General features: G+C 44.8%; 1 protein-coding gene across 2 annotated transcripts; it reads left to right on the top strand.

The window, feature by feature from the left end:
• The first annotated feature begins 7,470 nt into the window (after positions 1-7,470).
• PDHA1 (pyruvate dehydrogenase E1 subunit alpha 1) lies at positions 7,471-21,178 on the top strand. Of its 2 annotated transcripts, XM_060182932.1 has the most exons (12): positions 7,551-7,632; positions 12,600-12,659; positions 12,817-12,917; positions 13,409-13,582; positions 14,677-14,803; positions 15,832-15,923; positions 16,686-16,778; positions 17,237-17,392; positions 17,795-17,866; positions 18,785-18,852; positions 19,290-19,398; positions 19,693-21,178. In XM_060182932.1, exons 4-12 carry the CDS (start codon positions 13,490-13,492, stop codon positions 19,855-19,857), a joined length of 975 nt encoding a protein of 324 aa, XP_060038915.1. In that variant the 5' UTR covers positions 7,551-7,632; positions 12,600-12,659; positions 12,817-12,917; positions 13,409-13,489; the 3' UTR covers positions 19,858-21,178. The 2 variants fall into 2 exon arrangements, with proteins under 2 accessions (XP_007538894.1, XP_060038915.1); XM_007538832.3 differs by lacking the exon at positions 12,817-12,917 and having other exon boundaries at positions 7,471-7,632.
• The last annotated feature ends 235 nt before the right edge of the window (positions 21,179-21,413 follow it).

Below are 21,413 nucleotides of genomic sequence, written 5' to 3'. Positions count from 1 at the left end.
AGCCGGGGGCTCGAACTGGGATCCTTACGCCGGTCCTTGCGCTTTGCACCACGTGCGCTTAACCCACTGCGCCACCGCCCGACCCCCTAAAAACATTTTTAAAAAGAAGAATCTAAATAATTCCCCAATCTCACTAATTATTCAGTTAGTGCTTTTTCATTTTTGTTTATATTTGCGGCCATTTTTTCCTTTTTCTTTCTATTTTATTTGGTAGGACAGAGAGCAATTGAGAGGAGAGGTGAAGATCTGGAGACAGAAAGATAGACACACCTGCAGACTTGCTTCACCTCTTGCCAGGTGCCCCCTGCAGGCCAAGAGCAGGGGCTTGAACCCAGGTCCTTCAGCATGGTGATGGTGATATGTGTGCTTAACCGGGTGCACCAATGCCCAGACCTGGCTTTTTTTTTTTTTGTAGTTATTATTGTTGTTATTGGTGTCATCATTGTTAGATAGGACAGAGAGAAATGGAGAGAGGTGGGAAAGTCAGGGCGGGGAGAGAAAGATAGACACCTGCAGACCGGCTTCACCACCTGTGAAGCGACTCCTCTGCAGGTGGGGAGCTGGGGGTTCGAACCACAATCCTTAAGCTGATCCTTGAGCTTCACACCACCTGCACTTAACCCACTGTGCTACCGCCCGACTCCCTTCTTCTTCTTTTTTTTTTTTTTAGCTGTGGCACCAGTGATTGAACTCAGGGCCTTCCGTGGGTGTGATACCTCTGAGTGTCCTCTCAAGTCCAGTTAAAGATATTTATTTAGCTGGGTGGTGGCATACCGCTTTGAACACACAAGTTACCATGCACAAGGACCCAGGTTCGGGTCCCTGGTCCCCACCTTCGGGGGCAGTGGGGGTAGGGGTTGGGGGAAGCTTCACAGGCAGTGAAGCAGGGCTGCAGGTGTCTCTCTCCATCTCTTATCTCCCCTTTTCCCTCTCAATTTCTCTTTGTCTCTATAGAAAATAAATACAGCATTAAAGATGTTTGTTTGGAGGGAGAGAGTGAGGAGAACACCACAGCACCTGCCCCCATCCAGAGCTCCTGGTGCGGTCCACTGTGCTTCACGTGGTGCTGGGGCATCAAAGCCCGGCCCCGAGCAGGGCAGGCATGCCCTGTCTCCTGACCCCAGTTAGGATTGAAGTTGCCCAACTTAGAAGGTCTCTTCTTGTTAACACTAGTTCAGGGATGGGGAGACAGCATAATGGTTCTGCAGAAAGGCTTTCCTGCCTGAGGCTCTGAGCTCCCAGACCAGCTCCTGGTACCACCATCAACCAGTGCTGAGCCGGGCTCTGGTCTCCCTTTCTGTGTCTGTCTCTCTGTATCTCTCTCTCATTAAAATAAAATATATAAAGTATTTTCTTTTTTTAAATATTTTATTTATTTATTCATGAGAAAGATAGGAGGAGAGAGAAAGAACCAGATATCACTCTGGTACATGTGCTACTGGGGATTGAACTCAGGACCTCATGCTTGAGAGTCCAACGCTTTATCCTCTGTGCCACCTCCCGGACCACCATAAAGTATTTTCTAAAGATTTATTTTTACAATGTGGAGGAGATAGCATAATAACAGTAGTAGTAGTAGTAAGGCATTTGGCTCATTCGGAATCTACTGGTTGCATTTGGACTTCGATCTTTTTTTTATAATTTTATAAGAGATATCTGTAACCCTGCTTCACCATTCATGAAGTTTTCCCCCTGCAGGTGGGGACCAGGACCTAGGTAGGTACCTAGGTCCTTGTGCAATGTAATGTGAGCGCTTCACTATGTGTGCCACTGTCTGGCCCCTGTTATTAACTATTTTTTAAAAAATATTTTTATTTCTTTTATATTTATTTATTTTTACCAGAGCACTGCTCAGCTCTGGCTTATGGTGGTGTGGTAGATTGAACCTGGGACTTGAGAGCCTCAGGAATGAAAGTCTGTTTGCATCACCATTATGCTATACCCCCATCCTATTTCTTTTATTTTAATGAATTAGAGATACAGAAAGATACAGGGAGAGAAAGAGAGAGAGATTGAGAGTGAGACCAACTAAGATCATAGCTCAGCTCAGTTTTGGCTTATAGTAGTGCTGGGGATTAAACTTCGAACTTGGGGTCCTCAGGCATGAAATTGTTGTTTTAATAAACATTATGCCTTTGGTCTTAAATCTTGAGAGATAGAGCGGGGATAATTACATAATGGTTTTTGCAAAAAGACTCTCCTGCCTGAGGCTTCTACGTCCCAGGTTCAACCCCACGATGAAAAAAAGTCTTGGAGATAGTTCTCCCATGATCTTTTTTTGTACCCTGTCACTTATTATTCATTCATTTATATATTTTATAAATTTTATTTATTTATTTATTTATTATTTCTTACTGGTAGAGCACAAAAGAAATCACAGCCCAGTGGAGGGGGCGGGCTTGAGCCCTGGTCATACACATGGCAAAGCAGTGCGCTATCCAAGAGAGCTATTCCACAGGCCCACCATTTGTTTCTTAAAGGAAAGAGGCCCTCTCTCCTACAGTTATCGCCCCACCCTGCCCCGCCCCCGCCCTGCCCTTCTTCTTCTTCTAGCGTTTGCCCTTCTTCCGTAGCCAGTCAACAGCATCAGGTTGAGCCTGATGTAAAGTTTCGAGACCTCCTTTGAATCTGGAGAGGTGGCAGTCGTTGACTATGTGGGTCATAGTCTGTCTGGAGCCGCAGGGGCAGTTCGGGTCGTCTCTGGCTCCCCAGCGATGGAACATAGCGGTGCACCGGCCATGGCCTGCTCCATAGTGATGGAGGAGGGCCCGATCATAACGTGCTAGGTCAAAGCCGGGTTGACGCTTGCAGGGGTCTGTGATGAGGTGTTTGTTCTTGACCTCAGCTGACTGCCAACTCTGTTTCCAAGAGTCTGGAACAGAGAAGTTCAGTGTAGGCGTAGGGGACCAGATTGGGTGATGAGACGTCAAGCGTTGGACAGGGTGGGCGAAGATATCCGCGTAGATTGGCAGGTCTGGTCGAGCGTAGACGTGGGAAATGAACTTAGATGATGCCGCATCCCGACGAATATCTGGAGGGGCGATGTTGCTAAGAACTGGCAGCCATGGAACCGGGGTGGAATGGATGGCCCTGCCCTGAGTTAGCAGATAGCCTGTAAGGCCCGCCCCCCTCAACTGCAGGGGAGGCGGTGAAGCAAGTCTGCAGGTGTCTGTCTTTCTCTCCCCCTCTCTGCCTTCCCCTCCTCTCTCCATTTCTTTCTGTCCTATCTAACAATGACAACATCAATAACAACAATAACTACAACAACAATAAAAAGGGAAAATAAATAAATAAATATAAAAAAAGTAAAAGGAAAAAGGCGCTGCTCAGAGTGCAACACCGAGCTCAGTGTCTCACAACCATTTATAGGGGTAGGTGCAGAAAGCAGCTAGGTCACAGAAGCCAAACATGGGGTGGTTAAGGCAGTCTTTTACTGTGGTCAGGACAACCCGTTATGGAAACTATCAACAATCAACAATTAATCAATAATTTCAGAACATGAAGATCTACTTTTTTTATATTTATCTGTTCCCTTTCGTTGCCATTGTTGTTTTATTGTTGTAGCTATTGATGTTGTTATTGTTGGATAGGACAGAGAGAAATGGAGAGAGGAGGGGAAGACAGAGAGGGAGAGAGAAAGAGAGACACCTGCAGACCTGCTTCACCGCCTGTGAAGCGACTCCCCTGCAGGTGGGGAGCCGGGGGCTTGAACCAGGATCCTTATGCTGGTCCTTGCGCTTTGCACCATGTGCGCTTAACCCGCTGCACTACTGCCTGACTCCCTAAGATCTGCTTCTTGCTGGCAAGTAAAGCGGTTGCACAGGTTCAGGTTCAGATCAAGATGAAGTCAGTTATGCTAAGGAAGTAGGGACCCTGTCACACTGGCAAGAATGTGCCACAGGTGGTGAACCTGACAACTTGGCCCACATTATAGATTTTATGTCCTGTTCTTGGCTACATTACTTTTCAATTTTTTTAAGAATTTATTTATTTTATTATTTATTTATTTATTATTTATTCATGAGAAAGATAGGAGGAGAGAAAGAATCAGCCATCACTCTGATACATGAGCTGCCGGGGATTGAACTCGGGACCTCATGGTTGAGAATCCAATGTTTTATCCACTGCACCACCTCCCAGACCACTTTTTAAAAACAAATTTTAATTATCTTTATTTATCGGATAGAGACAGCCAGAAATCAAGAGGGAAGGGGGGGGAGATAGGGAGAGAAACAGAGAGACACTTGCAGTGCTGCTTCATGACTTGAAAAGCTTTCCCCCTACAGGTGGGGACTGGGGGCTCAAACCTGGGTCCTAGTGCATAGTAACATGTGCGCTCAACCAGGCATACCACCACCCACCCAGCCCCTCAGCTGCATTCCTTTTAAATGGCCTGAGATGGGAGCCAGGCGGTAGCGCAGATGGTTAAGCACATGTGGCGCAAAGCGCAAGGACTGGAGTAAGGATCCCAGTTCGGAAACCCCCCACCCCCGTTCCCCACCTGCAGGGGAGTCAATTCACAAGCGGTGAGGCAGGTCTACAGGTATCTATCTTTCTCTCCCCCTCTCTGTCTTCCCCTCCTCTCTCCATTTCTCTCTGTCCTATCTAACAACGACGATGACATCAATAACACCAACAATAATAACTACAAAAAAAAAGGCAACAAAAGGGAAAATAAATAAAATAAAATAATTATATAAATGGCCTGAGATTATGCTCTGTAAGGTGAGAGCAACAACTCAGTATGTGCTTGAAGTCATTTGTCGTACTTCAGCTCCATTGCTTAAGAAAATGTATGTTTCAAAATATTCTTATTTATTGTATTTTAATGAGAGAGTAGATACAGAGGGAAAGATACCGGAGAGAGAAAGAGACCAGAACACTGGGGATCGAACCTGGGACCTCTGATCCTCAGGCTTGAAAGGCTTTTGCATGACCATTATGCTGTCTCCCCAGCCCCCAAAAAACCCTTTATGTCTGTGTGACAGAGAAAAAGAGAGCAGAACGCACTCTGCTCACTTGCTGTGTCAGGGATCAGACCTGCAGCCTGGGGCTCACAAAATCTGTCCCCAGCAGCTAAAGGCTCAGCATTCATTGATTTTTTTTTTTTTGGACATCGGTTCATGGTTGTTCTATGCTAGTGGTGCCACCACCACCCCCAAAAGCCAAAGGTATCTGGAAGAAAGGCCCTGGTTTGCCCCTCTAGCTCCACTTCATGGAATTTCATTTTTTTAGAGAAAAAGTGTTTTTTTTAATCTTTATTTATTGGATAGAGACAGCCAGAAATCGAGAGGGAAGGGGATGATAGAGAGGGAGAGACAGAGAGACACTTGCAGCCCTGCTTCACCACTTGCAAAGTTTTCCCCCTGCAGGTGGGGACGAGGGCTCAAACCCAGGTCCTCGCGCACTGTAACACGTGCACTCAACCAGGTGCACCACCACCCAGCCCCACTTCATGTAATCTTTTTTAAAACTTTTATTTATTCTTATTTTATTGGATAAAGAGAGAAATTGTGAGGGAGATAGAGAAGAGAAAAAGAGAGTGTGTCTACAACCCTGCTTCACCCCTCATGAAGCTGTCGCCCTGCAGGTGGGACCCAGGGCTTGAACCCGGGTCCTTATGCTTGGTAATGTGTGCACTCAACAGCATGCACCCACCACCCAGATCCTCATGGAGTCAGGGTGGTTAGCAAGGGAAAGCTAGCAATTTCAGGGTCTCTAACCAAAGTCTAGTTCTGCTCCCCAGGAAGGTGAGGGAAGGGGCAGAAGGGCTGGAGACCGCAGGAGGAGTGGGTCCCTGGCCTCCAGGTCCAGCCCAGCTCTGCAGTCCTCCTGCTGGGACTTTCTCTTCCTCGGGCCTTTCCTCTCTGCAGTTGCCACCCCCCTCCACCAGATGCAGCCCAGGGCCAAGGCTTGCTCAAGCAGTGACCTTCAAAGTCATTTCAGACTCTGGCTTTGGAATTTCTGATTAACAAGTGGAGGGGCATAATGGTGATGCAGAAGACTCTCATGCCTGAGGACTCTGAGGTCCCAGGTTCAATCCCTAGCACCACCATAAAGCAGAGCTGAGCAGAGCTCTGGTGTCTCCCTCTGCTTCTTCCTCTGAATCTTTCTCTCTCTCTTTAAAATACATAAATACAGACATACATAACATATGAAATATGAAAAAGGGGGACAGAGAAATCACACTGGTTAGTACCGAATGGCCTAGCCAGTGCTCCTCCCCTGTGAAGTCACCTCACCTGCACATCTGGCCTTGCAGGAGGAACTTGGCGTCCGTGCTCTGGAATCTTAGGCTCTTCTGACCCAAGACAATTATTACCACAGTCTTAAGCAGAGGGTGGCCTTTCTGTCTTTTATTTTTTAAACCAGAGCACTGGTACGGGGGATTGAACTTGGGACTTTGGAGTCTCAGGCATGAGAGTCTCTCTGCATAATCATTTTGCTATCTACCCTGGCCTGCTTTTTTTGTCTCTATTTCCATCATCCTACATTATATATTGGAATTCTACTGGAAGATAAAGTTTTTGGTCCCTTCTCCTCCACTTATTTATGCAGTTACATATTTGCCAATATAGACTCATGAATATTTGCTCTGTGTGTTGCAACCCACTGCTATTGCTGTGTATTTCAACTGCTCAAACAGTAAGGGGTTGGGGAAGGAGGAAGAGACAAAGACCAAAGATAAAAGAAACAAAGGAAAATAGATAGAAGCTTTTTTAAACCAGAGCACTGCTCAGCTCTGCCTTATGGTGGTGCGGGGGATTGAACCTGGGGCTTTGGAGCCCCAGGCATGAGAGTCTGTTTGCATAACCATTATGCTATCTACCCTAGGCCAGATAGGAGCTTTGACCCCACCCAATAGAGAAATATGTGGGAGGGAGGGGCATGGCTTGAGCTGCCATTTTATTTATTTAGTCTTTTTTTTTTAACCTAGAGTACTGATCAGCTCTCATTTACGGTGATGGATTGAAATTGGGACTTGGGAGCCTCAGGCATGAGAATCTCTTTGCATAACCATTATGTATCTGCCCCCACCCCCTGAGCAGCCTTTTTTTAAGGAGTTGTGTCTGAGAGAAGGGGCCCGGCAGCCCAAGCATCTGAGCACCTCCCCAGACCTTTCCACGCTCTCTTCTCTGCTACGTGGCCCAGGAAGGTCCAATACTGAGATACTGGGCCACCTGTTGTCCTGGACTCCTGGGTGACATAGAGGGTGTCCCCGGCCTGTCTATGGTGGACACATAACAGGGATACTGAGCCGACTTTACCACGCAGGCGCCTTCCGATCTCCAATCGTTTGCAGGCCTGCCACTTGCCAGTGACTGTAGGAGCGCTTGGCCCCGCCCCCTGGTCGCACCCAATAGGAGGCCGCGCCCCTCTCAGCCGGGCGGGGCATTCGCCGGCCACTGCCTCGGTTGGCCTACGGCCCGGCGTAGCGCGTGACGTTTGTTCGTCTCCGTTACGTCGCGCACTTAATAAGGCGTGGTGCCTCTTGGGGCGCTTGAAGGAGACTTAGGGACGCGGGGGTGCACGGTTCCGGTAGTTGGGAGTCTCCGCCGCTTCTGACTACAGTTGATGAGGAAGATGCTCGCTGCCATTTCACGTGTGCTGTCGGGCGCCGCCCAGAAGCCGGTGAGGCGGCGTGAGCGGGTTGGGGTGGCGCTGGGCTCTGAGCGGCCGGGCCCGGGTCCTGCAGTCTCTGTGTGTGTAGGAGGCCGGGGGCCTTTGTTTTACCACCCGGAGCGGTGGGGGGGGGGGTCGGGGAAGCGGCACCGACTTGAGGGAGGGAGCCCGTCGGTGCCGACTTGGAGGCTGGGTGGGTCAGGCCCCCGCCGTGGGCCCGGAGTGTTGGGGGCAGTTGGGGTTTGTGGGACTGTCCTCCCCGAAATAGAGGGAGGCGAGCGGGCCGCGGGGCGGAATGGGTCTGCCGGGCGGGGTTGGCATGTGACTTTCCCGGCCCCCGAGCCGCCTGCCTGTCCTCCGGCGGCGGGTGGGGCTCGGCAGAGACCGAGCCACCCGGCCGGTGAGCAGCCGGCTCCACGCGGGGTCAGAGCGTCGTGTGGGCGACTCCAGCGTGTGGATGCCGCGCACCTCTGCGGCGAGCTAGCCAGCCTCTGGGTTGCAGTGGCCCAAATGACCCCCTGGAGACTTGCGAGCGCCCCCGGGGTCTGCTCTGCCCGGGAGTTTGTAGCGGGTGCGAGCAGTGCCTCCGATGCAGCCGGTGTGGTCCCGGTTGAGTTAGAGCAATGGGAGCGGGCTGTCACAGCGCGGGGCCAGAGCTCTCGCTCAGTTAACTTTGAAGGCTCCCAATGAAGGACTCTTCAGTAACAGCCGTGGTGGCTCACGGGAAAGGAAATGCTTGTCATCTTCCCCCCCCCCCCCGCCCCAGCCACTTGTGTGTCCCAAATGGCCACAGAGGGGCTTTAACATCATAACTTCATTCATTCATTCATTCATTCATTCATTCATCCATTCATTCATTCTCTCTCTCTCTTAAACTTTATTTGATAGGACAGAGAGCAATTTAGAGGGAAAGGGAAGAGGGAAGGAGACGGACATCTAACAGCACTTCACCCGCCGCTTGTGAAGCTTTCGCTTCTCACTCTGGTCCTGAGTGTCTTGGCTTTGTCTCCAGCCAACACCTTTACCTCAGTAACACTTTGGCCTCTACAAGAATCAAAAATCATGTCTGGAGTCGGACAGTAGCACAGCAGGTTAAGCGTACGTGGCGGCATAAGGATCCAGGTTCGAGCCCGGGGCTCCCCACCTGTAGGGGAGTCGCTTCACAGGCCGTGAAGCAGGTCTGCAGGTGTCTTTCTGTCCCCGTCTCTGTCTTCCCCATCTCTTTCCATTTATTTCTGTCCTATCCAACAATAACGTCAATAACAAGAATAATGACAACAAAAAACAAGGGCAACAAAAGGGGCGGGGTCGTGTCATATGTCCCAAACCAAGTAGAAACAAATTGCAACTTGCACTGGTCTGCTAATTGGATGAAACCAGTGGAATATAATTTTGTTCAGTCTAAATAAAAATTCAGGCATTACAATAGCAAGGACCCAAGTTCAAGCCCCTGGTCTCCACCTGCAGGGGAAAGCATGAGTGGTGAGGCAGTTCAGTAGGTGTCTGTCTCTCTCTGTCTCTCCCTCCTCTCCATGTGTCTCTATCCAATAAAAAGTAATTTAAAAAAATCTTAAGGAAAAGACTGCTATAGTGGAACCTCGTTCCTGGTTTATTTTATTATTTTAGTGAGAATGAAAAGTAGTGAGCTAATACCTCTTATTTTAAACCTCTACTTTTTCTCACTTTTTGCATGTCTTTCCTGTGTATGTGGCATTAACTACACTAAGGCATAGTGAAAAATATTTTGAATTCTGTATTATTCAATGATTTGTGTCTGTAGACTAAAAGCCTCTTTAAGAACTTTCCCTTTGGGAGCCGGGCTGTAGCACAGCGGGTTAGGTGCAGGTGGCACAAAGCACAAGGACCGGAGTAAGGATCCTGGTTCAAGCCCCTGGCCCTCCATCTGCAGGAGATTCGCTTCACAAGCGGTGAAGCAGATCTGCAGGTGTCTTTCTCTCCCTCTCTGTCTTCCCCTCCTCTCGCCATTTGTCTTATCCAACAATGACAACAGTAACTACAATAGAAAACAAGAGCAACAAAAGGGAATAAATATGTTTTAAAAAAGAACTTTCCCATTGGCTACAGAGCAAATCAGCTTCAGTACTTAACAAAAGCTTCTTGTTAATTGAGACAGATGGAAAGAGTCCAACACAACACTAAGTGTCCCCCAGTGTGAAACGATGGAGGGCAGAGCAGGAGCTACCCAAGGGAGCTGAGTTGTTGGTCCTCTTTCATCATCCTTTCAGTGACTCTTATGCTTGAGCTACAGAATTAACTTTTTTATTATTATTTAAAAAAGGAGACATTAACAAAACCATAGGATAAGAGGGTTACAACTCCACACAATTCCCACCACCAGATCTCTGTATCCCATTCCATCCCCTGATAGCTTTCCTATTCTTTATCCCTCTGGGAATATGGACTCAAGGTCACTGTGGGATGCAGAAAGTGCAAGGTCTGGCTTCTGTAATTGCTTCCCCGCTGAACATGGGGCATTGACAGGTCGACCCATACTCCCAGCCTGCCTCTCGTGGGGCAGGTCTCTGGGAAAGTGGAGCTCCAGGACACATTGGTGGGGTCGTCTGTCCAGGGAAGTCTGTTTGGCATCATGCTAGCATCTGGAACCTGATGGCTGAAAAGAGAGTTAACATACGAAACCAAACAAATTGTTGACCAATCATGGACCTAATAAAGGCTAGAATAGTGCAGATGAAGTGTTGAGGGGGGTCCTCCATTTTTTAGATAGCTAGTAGGCATATTTTAGTTACATTTCAAAGGGTCTGTAGCTATACATTCTTTTTCTCTGAGCCTGAAGTCTGGTATACAGGTGGATCCAAGTTATTGTCTGGGTGAGAAGACTTTCTTTTTAGCAGTCATGTCTTTGACCTACCTTTTCATCTTTTAAAATTTTTTTTTTTAATTTATTTATTCATGAGAGAGATAGGAGGAGAGAAAGAACCAGACATCACTCTGGTACATGTGCTGCCGGGGATCGAACTCGGGACCTCATGCTTGAGAATCCAGTGCTTTATCCACTGCGCCATCTCCCAGACCACTATTTTCACCTTTTATTATATATTGAAGGGACTATCATTGTTTTGACTACAGTTTTGCCCTTTTTTCCCCTCCAGGATTATTGCTGGGGCTTGGTGCTGGCACTATGAATCCACTGCCCCTGGCACCTTTTTTTCTTTTTTCATTTTTATTGGCTAGGATAAAAAGAAATTGAGATGGGAGAGAGACACCTGCAGACCTGCTTCACAACTTGTGAAGTTACCCGCCCCCAGCAAGTGGGGAGCCAGGGGCTCGAACTGGGATCCTTGTACTTCACACCATGTGCGCTTAACCCTGTGCACTACTGCCCACCCCTGAAAATTTTTCATTTTCTTGTTGCTTGGCTTGGCTGGTTTGGTCTCTAGCTTTAAGTATTTTCAGAAACCAGTTTCTGTAGTTGGATCTGAATATTTATTTTGCAATGCAAGAAACATTTCTGGCCCTGTAAAACAATTTAATTGCCGAAAATAGCATCTATTTCCTGATTGTGAAATAGAACCTTTTTTTGTTTTGTTTTTAACCAGAGCACTGCTCAGTTCTGGTTTACAGTGGTGCCAGAACTGAACCTGAGACCCCAGCTGTTAGATATACTATGGAAGCCCTCTTCCTCTAATGTGCATTTATTTCAATCATTTAAGCCTTTTTTATTCTAGTAGTGTAATGTCTTTACATTGTCTTTACAATAGCTTTTTTTAAGCCTTTTTTATTCTAGTAGCGTAATGTCTTTACCTTCTGGCTTTGTCAGGATGGCATATTAATGGGTGAAGAGAGAAGCAGGTAACTGGCTTACATCCACTTGGATGTACACATAGTAGACAGGTCAACCTTTACCCTTCTCACCAAAATTAAAGATTAGTCCTGTGCTTGAATTATGAATACATCAAAGTCTTTTGTGTGGGATCTGATCAGTGCAAGTCATGATTCAAAGAAGTCATATTGGGTCATGTATCAACGTGTGAAAACCTTGCAGAATGTAACTAGAATAGCACAGTGATGCCAACTGTTTACATATTTTTGATTTAAGTTGAATCTAACAGAATACTTCTGCTGTGAGCATTATCACTGAGCACCACATACAAACCCAACAGTCCCAGTGGGTTTTTTTTCCTTTCCCCTCCTCTTCCTATTATACTTGATAGAGAAGGAGAGAGAAAGATAAGACACCTGTAGTACTGCCGCACCTCTCATGAAGCATCCCCCCCTACCGGTGGAGAGCTGGGGCTCAAACCTGGATCCTTGCACATGGTAATATGTGTGCTTAACCAGATGTCCCACCACTTCTATAAATGTCTCGCATTTACTTGTAAATATGTAGTTTGGATCAATTTTTCTTTTTTTTGTTATTTTAAGATTTTATTTATTTACTCATGAGAAGTGATAGAAGAGAAAGAAAGAACCACACATCACTCTGGCACATGTGCTGCTGGGGATCGAACTCAGGACCTCATGCTTGAGAGTCCAAAGCTTTATCACTGCGCCACCTCCCGGATCACAAATATTTTTCTTTAGAAATCTGTCCATTGAAAAATCAAATTTTCCTGATGTTGACTATATGAAGTGTAATTCTGAAAGTGGAGCTTTCTGAAGAATGGCTTAAAGAAAACCCACAGATTATCTGGTCTCTTCAGTTTGACCATAACTCATTATATTCTCACTATATTGTCTTTGGAAATAAAGGTAACTAAGTGGGTGGGTTTGGCTTTTGTCCCATTTCTTTCCTGTTTGCCTCCCTATGGAGGTGTACTTCATTTACCAAGTCATAGATTCATTTTGGAAGACAAGATGACCACACAGTAAACAGAATGGAAGATTAAGCCCATGAATATGTTGTTTGTTTATATCCAGTGACTGGTCTCATAATTAGGATTTTCAAAAATGATTAACAAATCACTAATTTGTTTTCTATATTGTGATCTCTTAAGGCAAGCAGAGTGCTGGTTGCATCTCGTAATTTTGCAAATGATGCTACATTTGAAATTAAGGTAAGCTTTTTTGTGTTTACTTTCCCACAGATACACTTTGAAACATAGTTTTGCCTTTGGAATGGAGCAGTTTTATTTTTCACCATTTTCTTAAAATGTTTAGAATCAAAGATTCAGAGTTTAACAAAAGTTAGAATTTACCTTTTTTTTTTTTTAGCATCTTGCTGACATTTGGGGATAGGCATGAAAAACAAGACATTTTAAGTAAACGCTTGAATAAGAAGATTCTTGCAATGTTTCTTTGAATTCAGCTGACGTGTAAGGGTTTTCACTGAATGTTCTCTTCAATTTTCAGATTCCACATCCCACCCCATTACTGTACAGTGCTTTTTTATGAGTTAAGGAGTAAGGTGTGATATGCAGAATTTCTGATGTGCTCTTCTGTGTGTGGTTTTCCAAATTAAAGATTTTATTTATTTTTTAGAGAGATGCAGACAGCAACACCAGAGCACTGCTCAGCTCTGACTTAACGGTGGTGTGGGGGATTGAACCTGGGACTTTGGAGCCTCAGGCATGAGAGTCTGTTTGTGTAACCATTATGCTATCTCCCCCACCTCCAAATTAAAAACTTTATTGATTTATTATTAATTGGCTGACGAGAGAGAACCAGAGCATCACTCTAGCACATGATACGGGGGACTGAACTCAGAACCTCATTATTCAGTTTTTTAATTCAGTATTTGTGGTAGAGTCAGCAGAGTGATTTTGCAGTGCAGTAAGTGGAAGATAACTGCCTGACTTCATTTCAGAAATGTGATCTTCACCGGCTGGAAGAAGGTCCTCCTGTCACGACAGTGCTCACTAGGGAAGATGGGCTCAAGTACTACCGCATGATGCAGACTGTGCGCCGAATGGAGCTCAAGGCAGATCAGCTCTACAAACAGAAGATTATTCGTGGCTTCTGTCACTTGTGTGACGGTCAGGTGAGTGACAGTTTCATAATAAAATTGTGTTATTAGTGGAATTTAAGTATGGGTTACATTTGGGTTTTTACTCTGCCTTATATATCGGGATTCAGTCAAGGCTGGTACTTTATGATAGGATGTTTGGATTAAACTGTTTTCATGTCACATTGCTGGTTTTCTGTATCTGTCTTTGGAATTTGACTATTGGACTTTATGGCACTGTGATCACTTGTATTGAATACACTTTGGGGAAAGAGGTTCTAGTTTTATTGTTTTGTGGGTGTAAGTTAAGGGCCCAGCTAGGTAGAATGAGTGAGTGGAAAGATTGATGATGGGGCCTCTTGGTAAACTGATACAGGCAGACCTCCTCCACACTGCTGCTAGTTCAAGTGAGTTGATGCCATGTATAGTAGAAACATAAGCCTTCTAGTCCTTGTTCAGGAGAACACAGAAGTCTGTTCTCATCTGAAGTTCCCTCGGTCTTAATGTTGACATCAGAGTGGGGTTTTTTGGGTTTTTTTCCCCCTTTTCCTCAAACCACTTTACAGGCTAAGGAAATAGCATGTCTGTGTACTGCTAGTTTATGACTTCTGTCCTGGACCTTATACTCTACTCTGCTTCTTTCTCTTCCCAGAGCACTGTTCAGCTCTGCCTTGTGTTGGTGCCAGGTGTTGAACCTGGGGTCTCAGAGCTGAGAGCTGTATCTTCCTAGCCCTTCACTTTTATTACTAAGAGCACTACTCAGCTCTGGCTTATGGTGGTGCTGGGGACTGAACCTGGGGCCTTTGGTGCCTCAGACATGAAAGGCTTTTTGCGTAACCTTTATGCTCCCCAGCCGTCCACTCTTTATTACTGGGTAGAGACAGAGAAATTGAGAGGAAAGGGGAGATAAAGAGACAGAGACCTGCAGGGCTTGAACCCAGGTCCTTGTGCACTGTAATATGTGAGCTTAACCAGGTGTGCCACCTCCATCCTGTTTCTAATGGGGGGGGATGCTTTCTGGGGTTATTAATGGAAGAGTTCTAGTAAGCTAAATGTTTCGTAAAAGTTTGGGAAACCCGTTGTCCAAAAACGGTGTGTTATATTGAATCACTGCTGCTGCTTTAATGCAGGAAGCTTGTTGTGTGGGTCTGGAGGCCGGAATAAACCCCACAGACCATCTCATCACATCCTACCGCGCTCATGGCTTTACTTTTACTCGTGGGATGCCTGTCCGAGAAATTCTTGCTGAACTTACAGGTTTGCATTTGATTTATAAAAAGGGGAAATCAGTGAACTGTTTTTTTTTTTTAAATCTCCTGTTAAGATGCTAGCTATTATGAGGCAATCAACATTAAGATACTTTTGAGTGGGGACCAGGTGGGAGTACTCCCCGGCTCCCCACCTGCAGGGGAGTCGCTTCACAGGCGGCGAAGCAGGTCTGCAGGTGTCTACCTTTCTCTCCTCCTCAGTCTTGCTGTCTTCTCTCTGTCCTATCCAATAACAACAATGATACACAGGGGCAATAAAAGGGACAAAATAGCCTCCAGGAGCAGTGGATTCCTCGTGCAGGCACCGAGCCCCAGCAGTAACCCTGGAGGCAAAAGAAAGAAAGAAAGAAAGAAAGAAAGAAAGAAAGAAAGAAAGAAAGAAAGAAAGAAAGAAAGAAAGAAAGAAAGAAAAGAAAGAAAAGAAAGAAAAGAAAGAAAAGAAAGAAAAGAAAGAAAAGGAAAAGAAAAGAAAAGAAAGAAAAAGAAACTTGAGTTTAAAAGAAAAGCACCTCCTGTTGGGTGCTTTGGTATTCATTGGTTTGAAAGTCATCTGGCTCCTCAGGTAAAAATATTATGGGCCCAGTAGCCAGCCTGCCTGTTTAGCGCACACATTTCATTCACAGGATCTCAGTATGAACTGCCAATACCTGGGGGAAAGGATCCTTCTGAAATAAGCCCCAGCAGCAAAAATCAAAGTTTTAGAGATTAACTCTATAAGACCAGACAAGTATCATGCTATTAAGCATAACAGCTGAAATCTGGTTGTCATAGAAAGTAAATCAAGATGAAGTATTTAAGACTTCTCATTGTCACCTTTGCCTATGCTCCCCTTGATTCTTGGACTATTAGTTCCTGGTACCACACTAAAATCAGGAGGAAACCAAGTGATTAGAGCAGGAAAAGTCAAGGGCAGGGCACTTCAGCTCCAGTGGCTGAACCTCTAAGTACTTGTGGTGTGGCTCTGTGTTTGTATGTTTGACTTTTGATGCATTTCTGTGAGTGTGTTGCCATTTCTAGGACGAAAAGGAGGCTGTGCTAAAGGAAAAGGAGGATCGATGCATATGTATGCCAAGAACTTCTACGGGGGCAATGGCATCGTGGGAGCACAGGTAGTATCTCATGCATAAAAGCTTTGACCCAGGGTGTTACTCTGTCATGTCCTAGAGAAGTGCTTTGGATGATTAGAACCATCCTTTCAGCTGTTCAATTTACAAAAAAAAAAAAAAAAAAAAAAAAAGCAGGAGTGTCTTAACAGCTATAGCTGAGTACATTAAGTATTACTGCCCAAACCAGCTTTTGGAGTTCTGTGATCCTTGTTCTTATCAGTTAATAGTGAAGTAACAGCATCACATCTGGGTTATTTGATTTACTTCCTAATATATTAGGACACTAGTTTTGTTGCCACTGGGGCTTCACAGCTTTGAGTTGACCGTCTCAGAGACAGATGGGAAAGACAGCTCTGAAGCTCTCCCCAGTCCTGTGGGGACCAGACTTGTGTGCATGATAAAGCAGGCACACAGTACTCTGCACAAGGACCCGGGTTCAAGCCCTTGCTCCCCACCTGCAATGGGGACACTTCACTAGTGGTGAAGCAGATCTGCAGGTGTCTATCTCCTTCTCTTTGCCCTGTCGCATAAAATAAAAAAGGATTGGTAATTGAATCTTTGAATAAAATTGCTTAATATTTACTGGTTTAAAATACTAGTGGTTGGGGATCAGCCAAGTTCACGGCACCTGCAGGCCCTGCTCAAACTGGCTAAAAAAAACGAGTTGATAAAATGATAGTGTCTGGCTAGAAGTTAAAAATTTAGAAAATAAAACTTCTCCTCTTGGAATTTAGTGGTTTATATTTTGGTTGTCTTTAATGCTAGGTGCCTTTGGGAGCTGGGGTTGCTCTGGCCTGTAAGTATAATGGAAAAGATGAAGTATGTCTAACTCTATATGGCGATGGTGCTGCTAATCAGGTGAGTGCGGACTAATTCCTAGTTCGTGTTGTAAAGTAGTACATGGCTTACTAGTTGGCGTAGCAATTTACCTCTTAGCATGTTTCACAAGTCCCTAGACCGGTACTGTAATGTACAAGCTTATTCTTTTGGATGCCATGGCATTGTCAACTTCTGGTAGTTTGAGACCATGCACTTTGTGTGCTTCTATCATTGTCTAGGTCCACCAGACTGCACAGTGATACTCTTTGAGGCTCTGTTGCTGATTGTCAGAAAAGTGTAGTGTTCTGTGCAGAAATAAATGACTCATACAGGTGGTAAGCCCCAGTGGAGAAAAGATTTAAAAGCATAAAGCTTGGTAGTCAACATTTTGCCAGTTTAGTCTATACAAATTGCTTTGGCCCCAACCAACAAGTGTTTAATGTGATGTTTCTAGAGATAAATAGCAAAGTGAAATCACTGCTTATACTCATTTTCAGGGCCAGATATTTGAAGCTTACAATATGGCAGCTTTGTGGAAACTGCCTTGTATTTTCATCTGTGAGAATAACCGCTATGGAATGGGAACATCTGTTGAGAGAGCAGCAGCCAGCACTGATTACTACAAGAGAGGCGACTTCATCCCTGGGCTGAGGGTAAGGACACTATCAGTCAGGATAGGCCCTTGCAGCCCTGCTTATGAAGCTCTTCTCCCCACCCCCCACCCGGAGGGAGACCAGGGACTTAAAACCTGGGTTCTTGCTCACTATAATGTGAGCATTATTTAACCAGGCGTGCTGCCACCTGGCAGCACAGCACAATATCTTGTGCGTGCTCTCAGCAATCTTGCAGATTGAAATTTTCAACCAGAGCTCTGGTGTATGTTGGTGCTGGGGATTGAACCTGGGAACTTTGGTGACTGGCATGAAAGTTTTTGCAGAACCACTGTTAACTCTCCAGCCCCAGACTGAAAAAAAAAAAAAAAAAGTATTAGCACCTCAACAAAAATGATTGGATAGGCAGTTCTGTTTAAACTCTGCCTCCTTGTGTATTAACAGGTAGATGGAATGGATATCTTGTGTGTTCGAGAGGCAACAAAGTTTGCAGCTGACCATTGTAGATCTGGAAAGGTAAGACTTATCTGGAGTAGAGATTTCTCCAAACCTCATTAATCATAAGTGTGAGTGAACAGACTGGGAGCTATATCTGCTTATATAGTAGACTTTTGGTAAAGGGTTATTTTTTTGTAAATTACTTGTCATGGTGAATCTTGCTTTCTCATGTGTGGTTTGGGACAGTCTCAAGTCTGAGTGGTGGCTATCATCTCTTTCCTTGGGTTCCAACTGTGGAAACAGTTATTGGGGTAGTGATGTTTTTCTCACCCCAACTAAAGCCTTTGGGAAGGGTAGAGAATGAATGTCCTTTAGCTTCCAAATGCAATTTTGCATGATAGCAGAAGAGGTGAGGACCTGATTTCTGTAAGACAGCATGGTGAATGCTTTATCACTTTATTCACTATAAACAGTGCTATCATACTTACTAGACTCATGAGTTGTTGAAACCCACACACTTAAAAGGATGTCACTAGCACCACCTCAGTGATCAAAGTCATCTTTTAGGTGTACTAGTTACAGTAGCCAGACTGTTTGTTACATTCAGTAGTTCCAGTTAAGAATAAAAGACAAGGGAGTTGGGCAGTAGTGCAGCGGGTTAAGTGCAAGGATCCCAGTTCAAGCTCCCCATCTATAGGGGGGGTTCACTTCCCAAGTGCTAAAAACAGATCTGCAGGTATCTGTCTTCCCTTCCTCTCTGTCCTGTCCAACAAGGGCAACAAAAGGGAATAATTATTTTTTGTTTGTTTAAATTTTATTACATTTATTTCCCCTTTTGTTGTTTTTTTATGTCGTCGTTGTTGGATAGGACAGAGAGAGAGACACCTGCTTCGACTGAAGTCAACCAGTACATTCTGGACAACTCACCTGGCCAGAGCTGATGAGTGTGTATTGTACCCTTTGTCATACTGTCTTCCTATTTGGGTTTTGTCTTAGGGGCCCATACTGATGGAGCTACAGACTTACCGTTACCATGGACACAGCATGAGTGATCCCGGAGTCAGGTACTGACAAGGTTATGTCAAGTGGGTATGTTCTGAATGGTTCCACTCATGAAAAAGTATTTACTTTTGAACAGGTGGTTAAGTCTTAGCCTGAAAGGAACACCTAAAAATCGGTACCTTTTAGTTTGTTTTTGGAAAACGAGATTTTGGTATTCATATTCTCTGGGGTCATGGTAGAAAGGTAAAACCAATTTCTACCGCCTCCAAGTAAAATGTAGAAACTCAAGCTGATACACAAGTAGGGCTCCTTCACACTTAGGTCAGAATACCAGATGAATTGTCAGTTATATCCAAAGCAGTAGCCTAGTGCTTGCATTTCAAAAATGCCCTAGGCATTGATTTCACCTCACTTTATCAGATTGGACCTGCATTATATTTGCATAGAACCGTCTTTGTTACACTCGGAGCTGTTCTCATGACTGTTTCCCTCACTGTAGTTACCGCACAAGAGAAGAAATTCAGGAAGTAAGAAGTAAGAGTGATCCGATTATGCTTCTCAAGGACAGAATGGTGAACAACAACCTTGCCAGTGTTGAAGAGCTAAAGGTACAGTGCCATAATGTGTGTGCTCAACCAGTTTCCCTGCCACCACCTCAGAAAAAAAAATGTGAAAGTTTGTATTGAATCAGCATGTGGCATGCCTTTGTGGTTTTAATTCCTAAATGTTTCCTTGCTGGGCTTCGCCACTCCAATAAAGCAGGTACATGGAGAGATGCTTCACAAGCAGTGAAGCAGGTATCTGTCTTCTTCCTCTCCCCCATCAAGTTTAAAATATAGGGTGTGGAGAATGGGAGCAGTAGACTCTAGTGCCAGATCTTTGAACTGTAATCTGATTTCTAGGAAATTGATGTTGAAGTAAGGAAAGAAATTGAGGACGCTGCCCAGTTTGCCACTGCTGATCCTGAACCACCCCTGGAAGAGCTGGGCTACCACATCTATAGCAGTGATCCACCTTTTGAAGTTCGTGGTGCAAATCAGTGGATCAAGTTCAAGTCTATCAGCTAAGGGGAAATTGCATCTAATCTATGGTTATGCCTTTACTGGGCTATTCAGCTGGGAGGTGGTCTTGTTTTCTCAATTCTGTTGAGGAATTAAACGTTTAAAAAGAAAGCCTGAACTTTCACTAAGTAGCATGCAGTTTGTACTGTGTTGCATTACAAAGATAATTTTTAGATGTGTGTAGCTCTAAGAACAGGTAGAGAACAACTCCATGTCTGTCTGGCCCTTGCAGTGACATGCATACACTGAAGCCTATTTAAATTGACCATCCTTAGTAAAATATTTATTATAACCAAGCAGGAGTGGAAGGACAACTCCACTTTAAAATGGTTTCTAGTCAAATAACTTAGTTCTCCATATATATGTTCATATCAAACATTACATACAAGGCATATCTTTTTCAAATTTAAGTTCACTGTCACCTAATGATCTATACTCTATACAGTTTCACTTTTCTTTGTCGAGTAAATTAAAACTCACTAGGACTTTCCTAATACTCTGGTGTCACAAATCCTTCTCACCTTTAAAATCAGCTGATTAAAAGAGTAGTCTTTGAAACTTCCAGAAGAACAGTTCAAGCACTTGACTCTTTAGCAACACAACAAAGATGTCAGCTCCTTGTTCTCTATCTAATCTTGAGCTCCAGGAGACCCCTGAGTCCGTCTTCTGTGCTGAGAAACTGCAGTCCAGAGTCTGCAGAGGTGGCCACCACTGCAAAGCAAGCATCACAAGAGAGAGGTTTGCACAGGAGTACTGACATCTTGTGTCCTTCCTTACTCTGCCTCTAGGCAGGGAAGATGGCTCCACTTCTCTCGATTTTTTTTTTTTTCCCCTGGGAAAACTCAGTTGCGGTAAAGTTGGATGCTGTGAAGTCATAGGAAAGCAAATTAAGGGGTGCGGAGGAGCTACCTGCACTTTGTTTTCTGCTTTGCTTAAAAGCATAATCCATGAGAATCACTTTGTTTTACGGCTGTTCTTACCGTAGTTTTAGGTATCTTAGATCTTCTTTCGTTATATCATTAAGGATATCCGAGAGTGTATAACCCTCTTCCACAATCTGAAACAGATCAAGCATGTAAGAGCCAAGCAGCTTTGTAGTAAGTACAGGAACGAGTTTGCTGGTTATACATTTTACCTTTTCAATTGTATTTGCGTCCACTCCTTGCAGCTGCAGCCATTCGACAAGCTCTTTATCTGCTCTCTGCCCATGAGACCTAGGAGGGTATGCCGGTTTCTCTGTATTCTCTGTAACAGAATTTTGTTGTTGTATATTAATGTGTAACCAAAAGCAACAAGCTGGATGAAATAAACTATCCCAGAGTATAAATGTGAAAAGGAGATGAATTATACGTCACACTGAGCTGCCCTAATTTCACACAAGGAGTCCACAATTCTTGGATTCACCTAGAAAGTAAACTAACTCTATTTTATGTACAGCACAGTGCTCTGAGTTTGGGATTTGGATGTTTTCTCTCTCCAACTTTTTTTTTTTTTTTTTTTTGCCTACAGGGTTATTGCTGGGACAACATCCACTGCTCCTGGGGGGTTTTCTCCCTATTGTT

The sequence above is a fragment of the Erinaceus europaeus genome, chromosome X, assembly GCF_950295315.1.
Source record: "Erinaceus europaeus chromosome X, mEriEur2.1, whole genome shotgun sequence".
NCBI classification, from domain to species: Eukaryota; Metazoa; Chordata; class Mammalia; order Eulipotyphla; family Erinaceidae; genus Erinaceus; species Erinaceus europaeus.
Note: the sequence above shows the minus strand (reverse complement) of the source record. Positions and strands in the feature narration are given on the sequence as shown.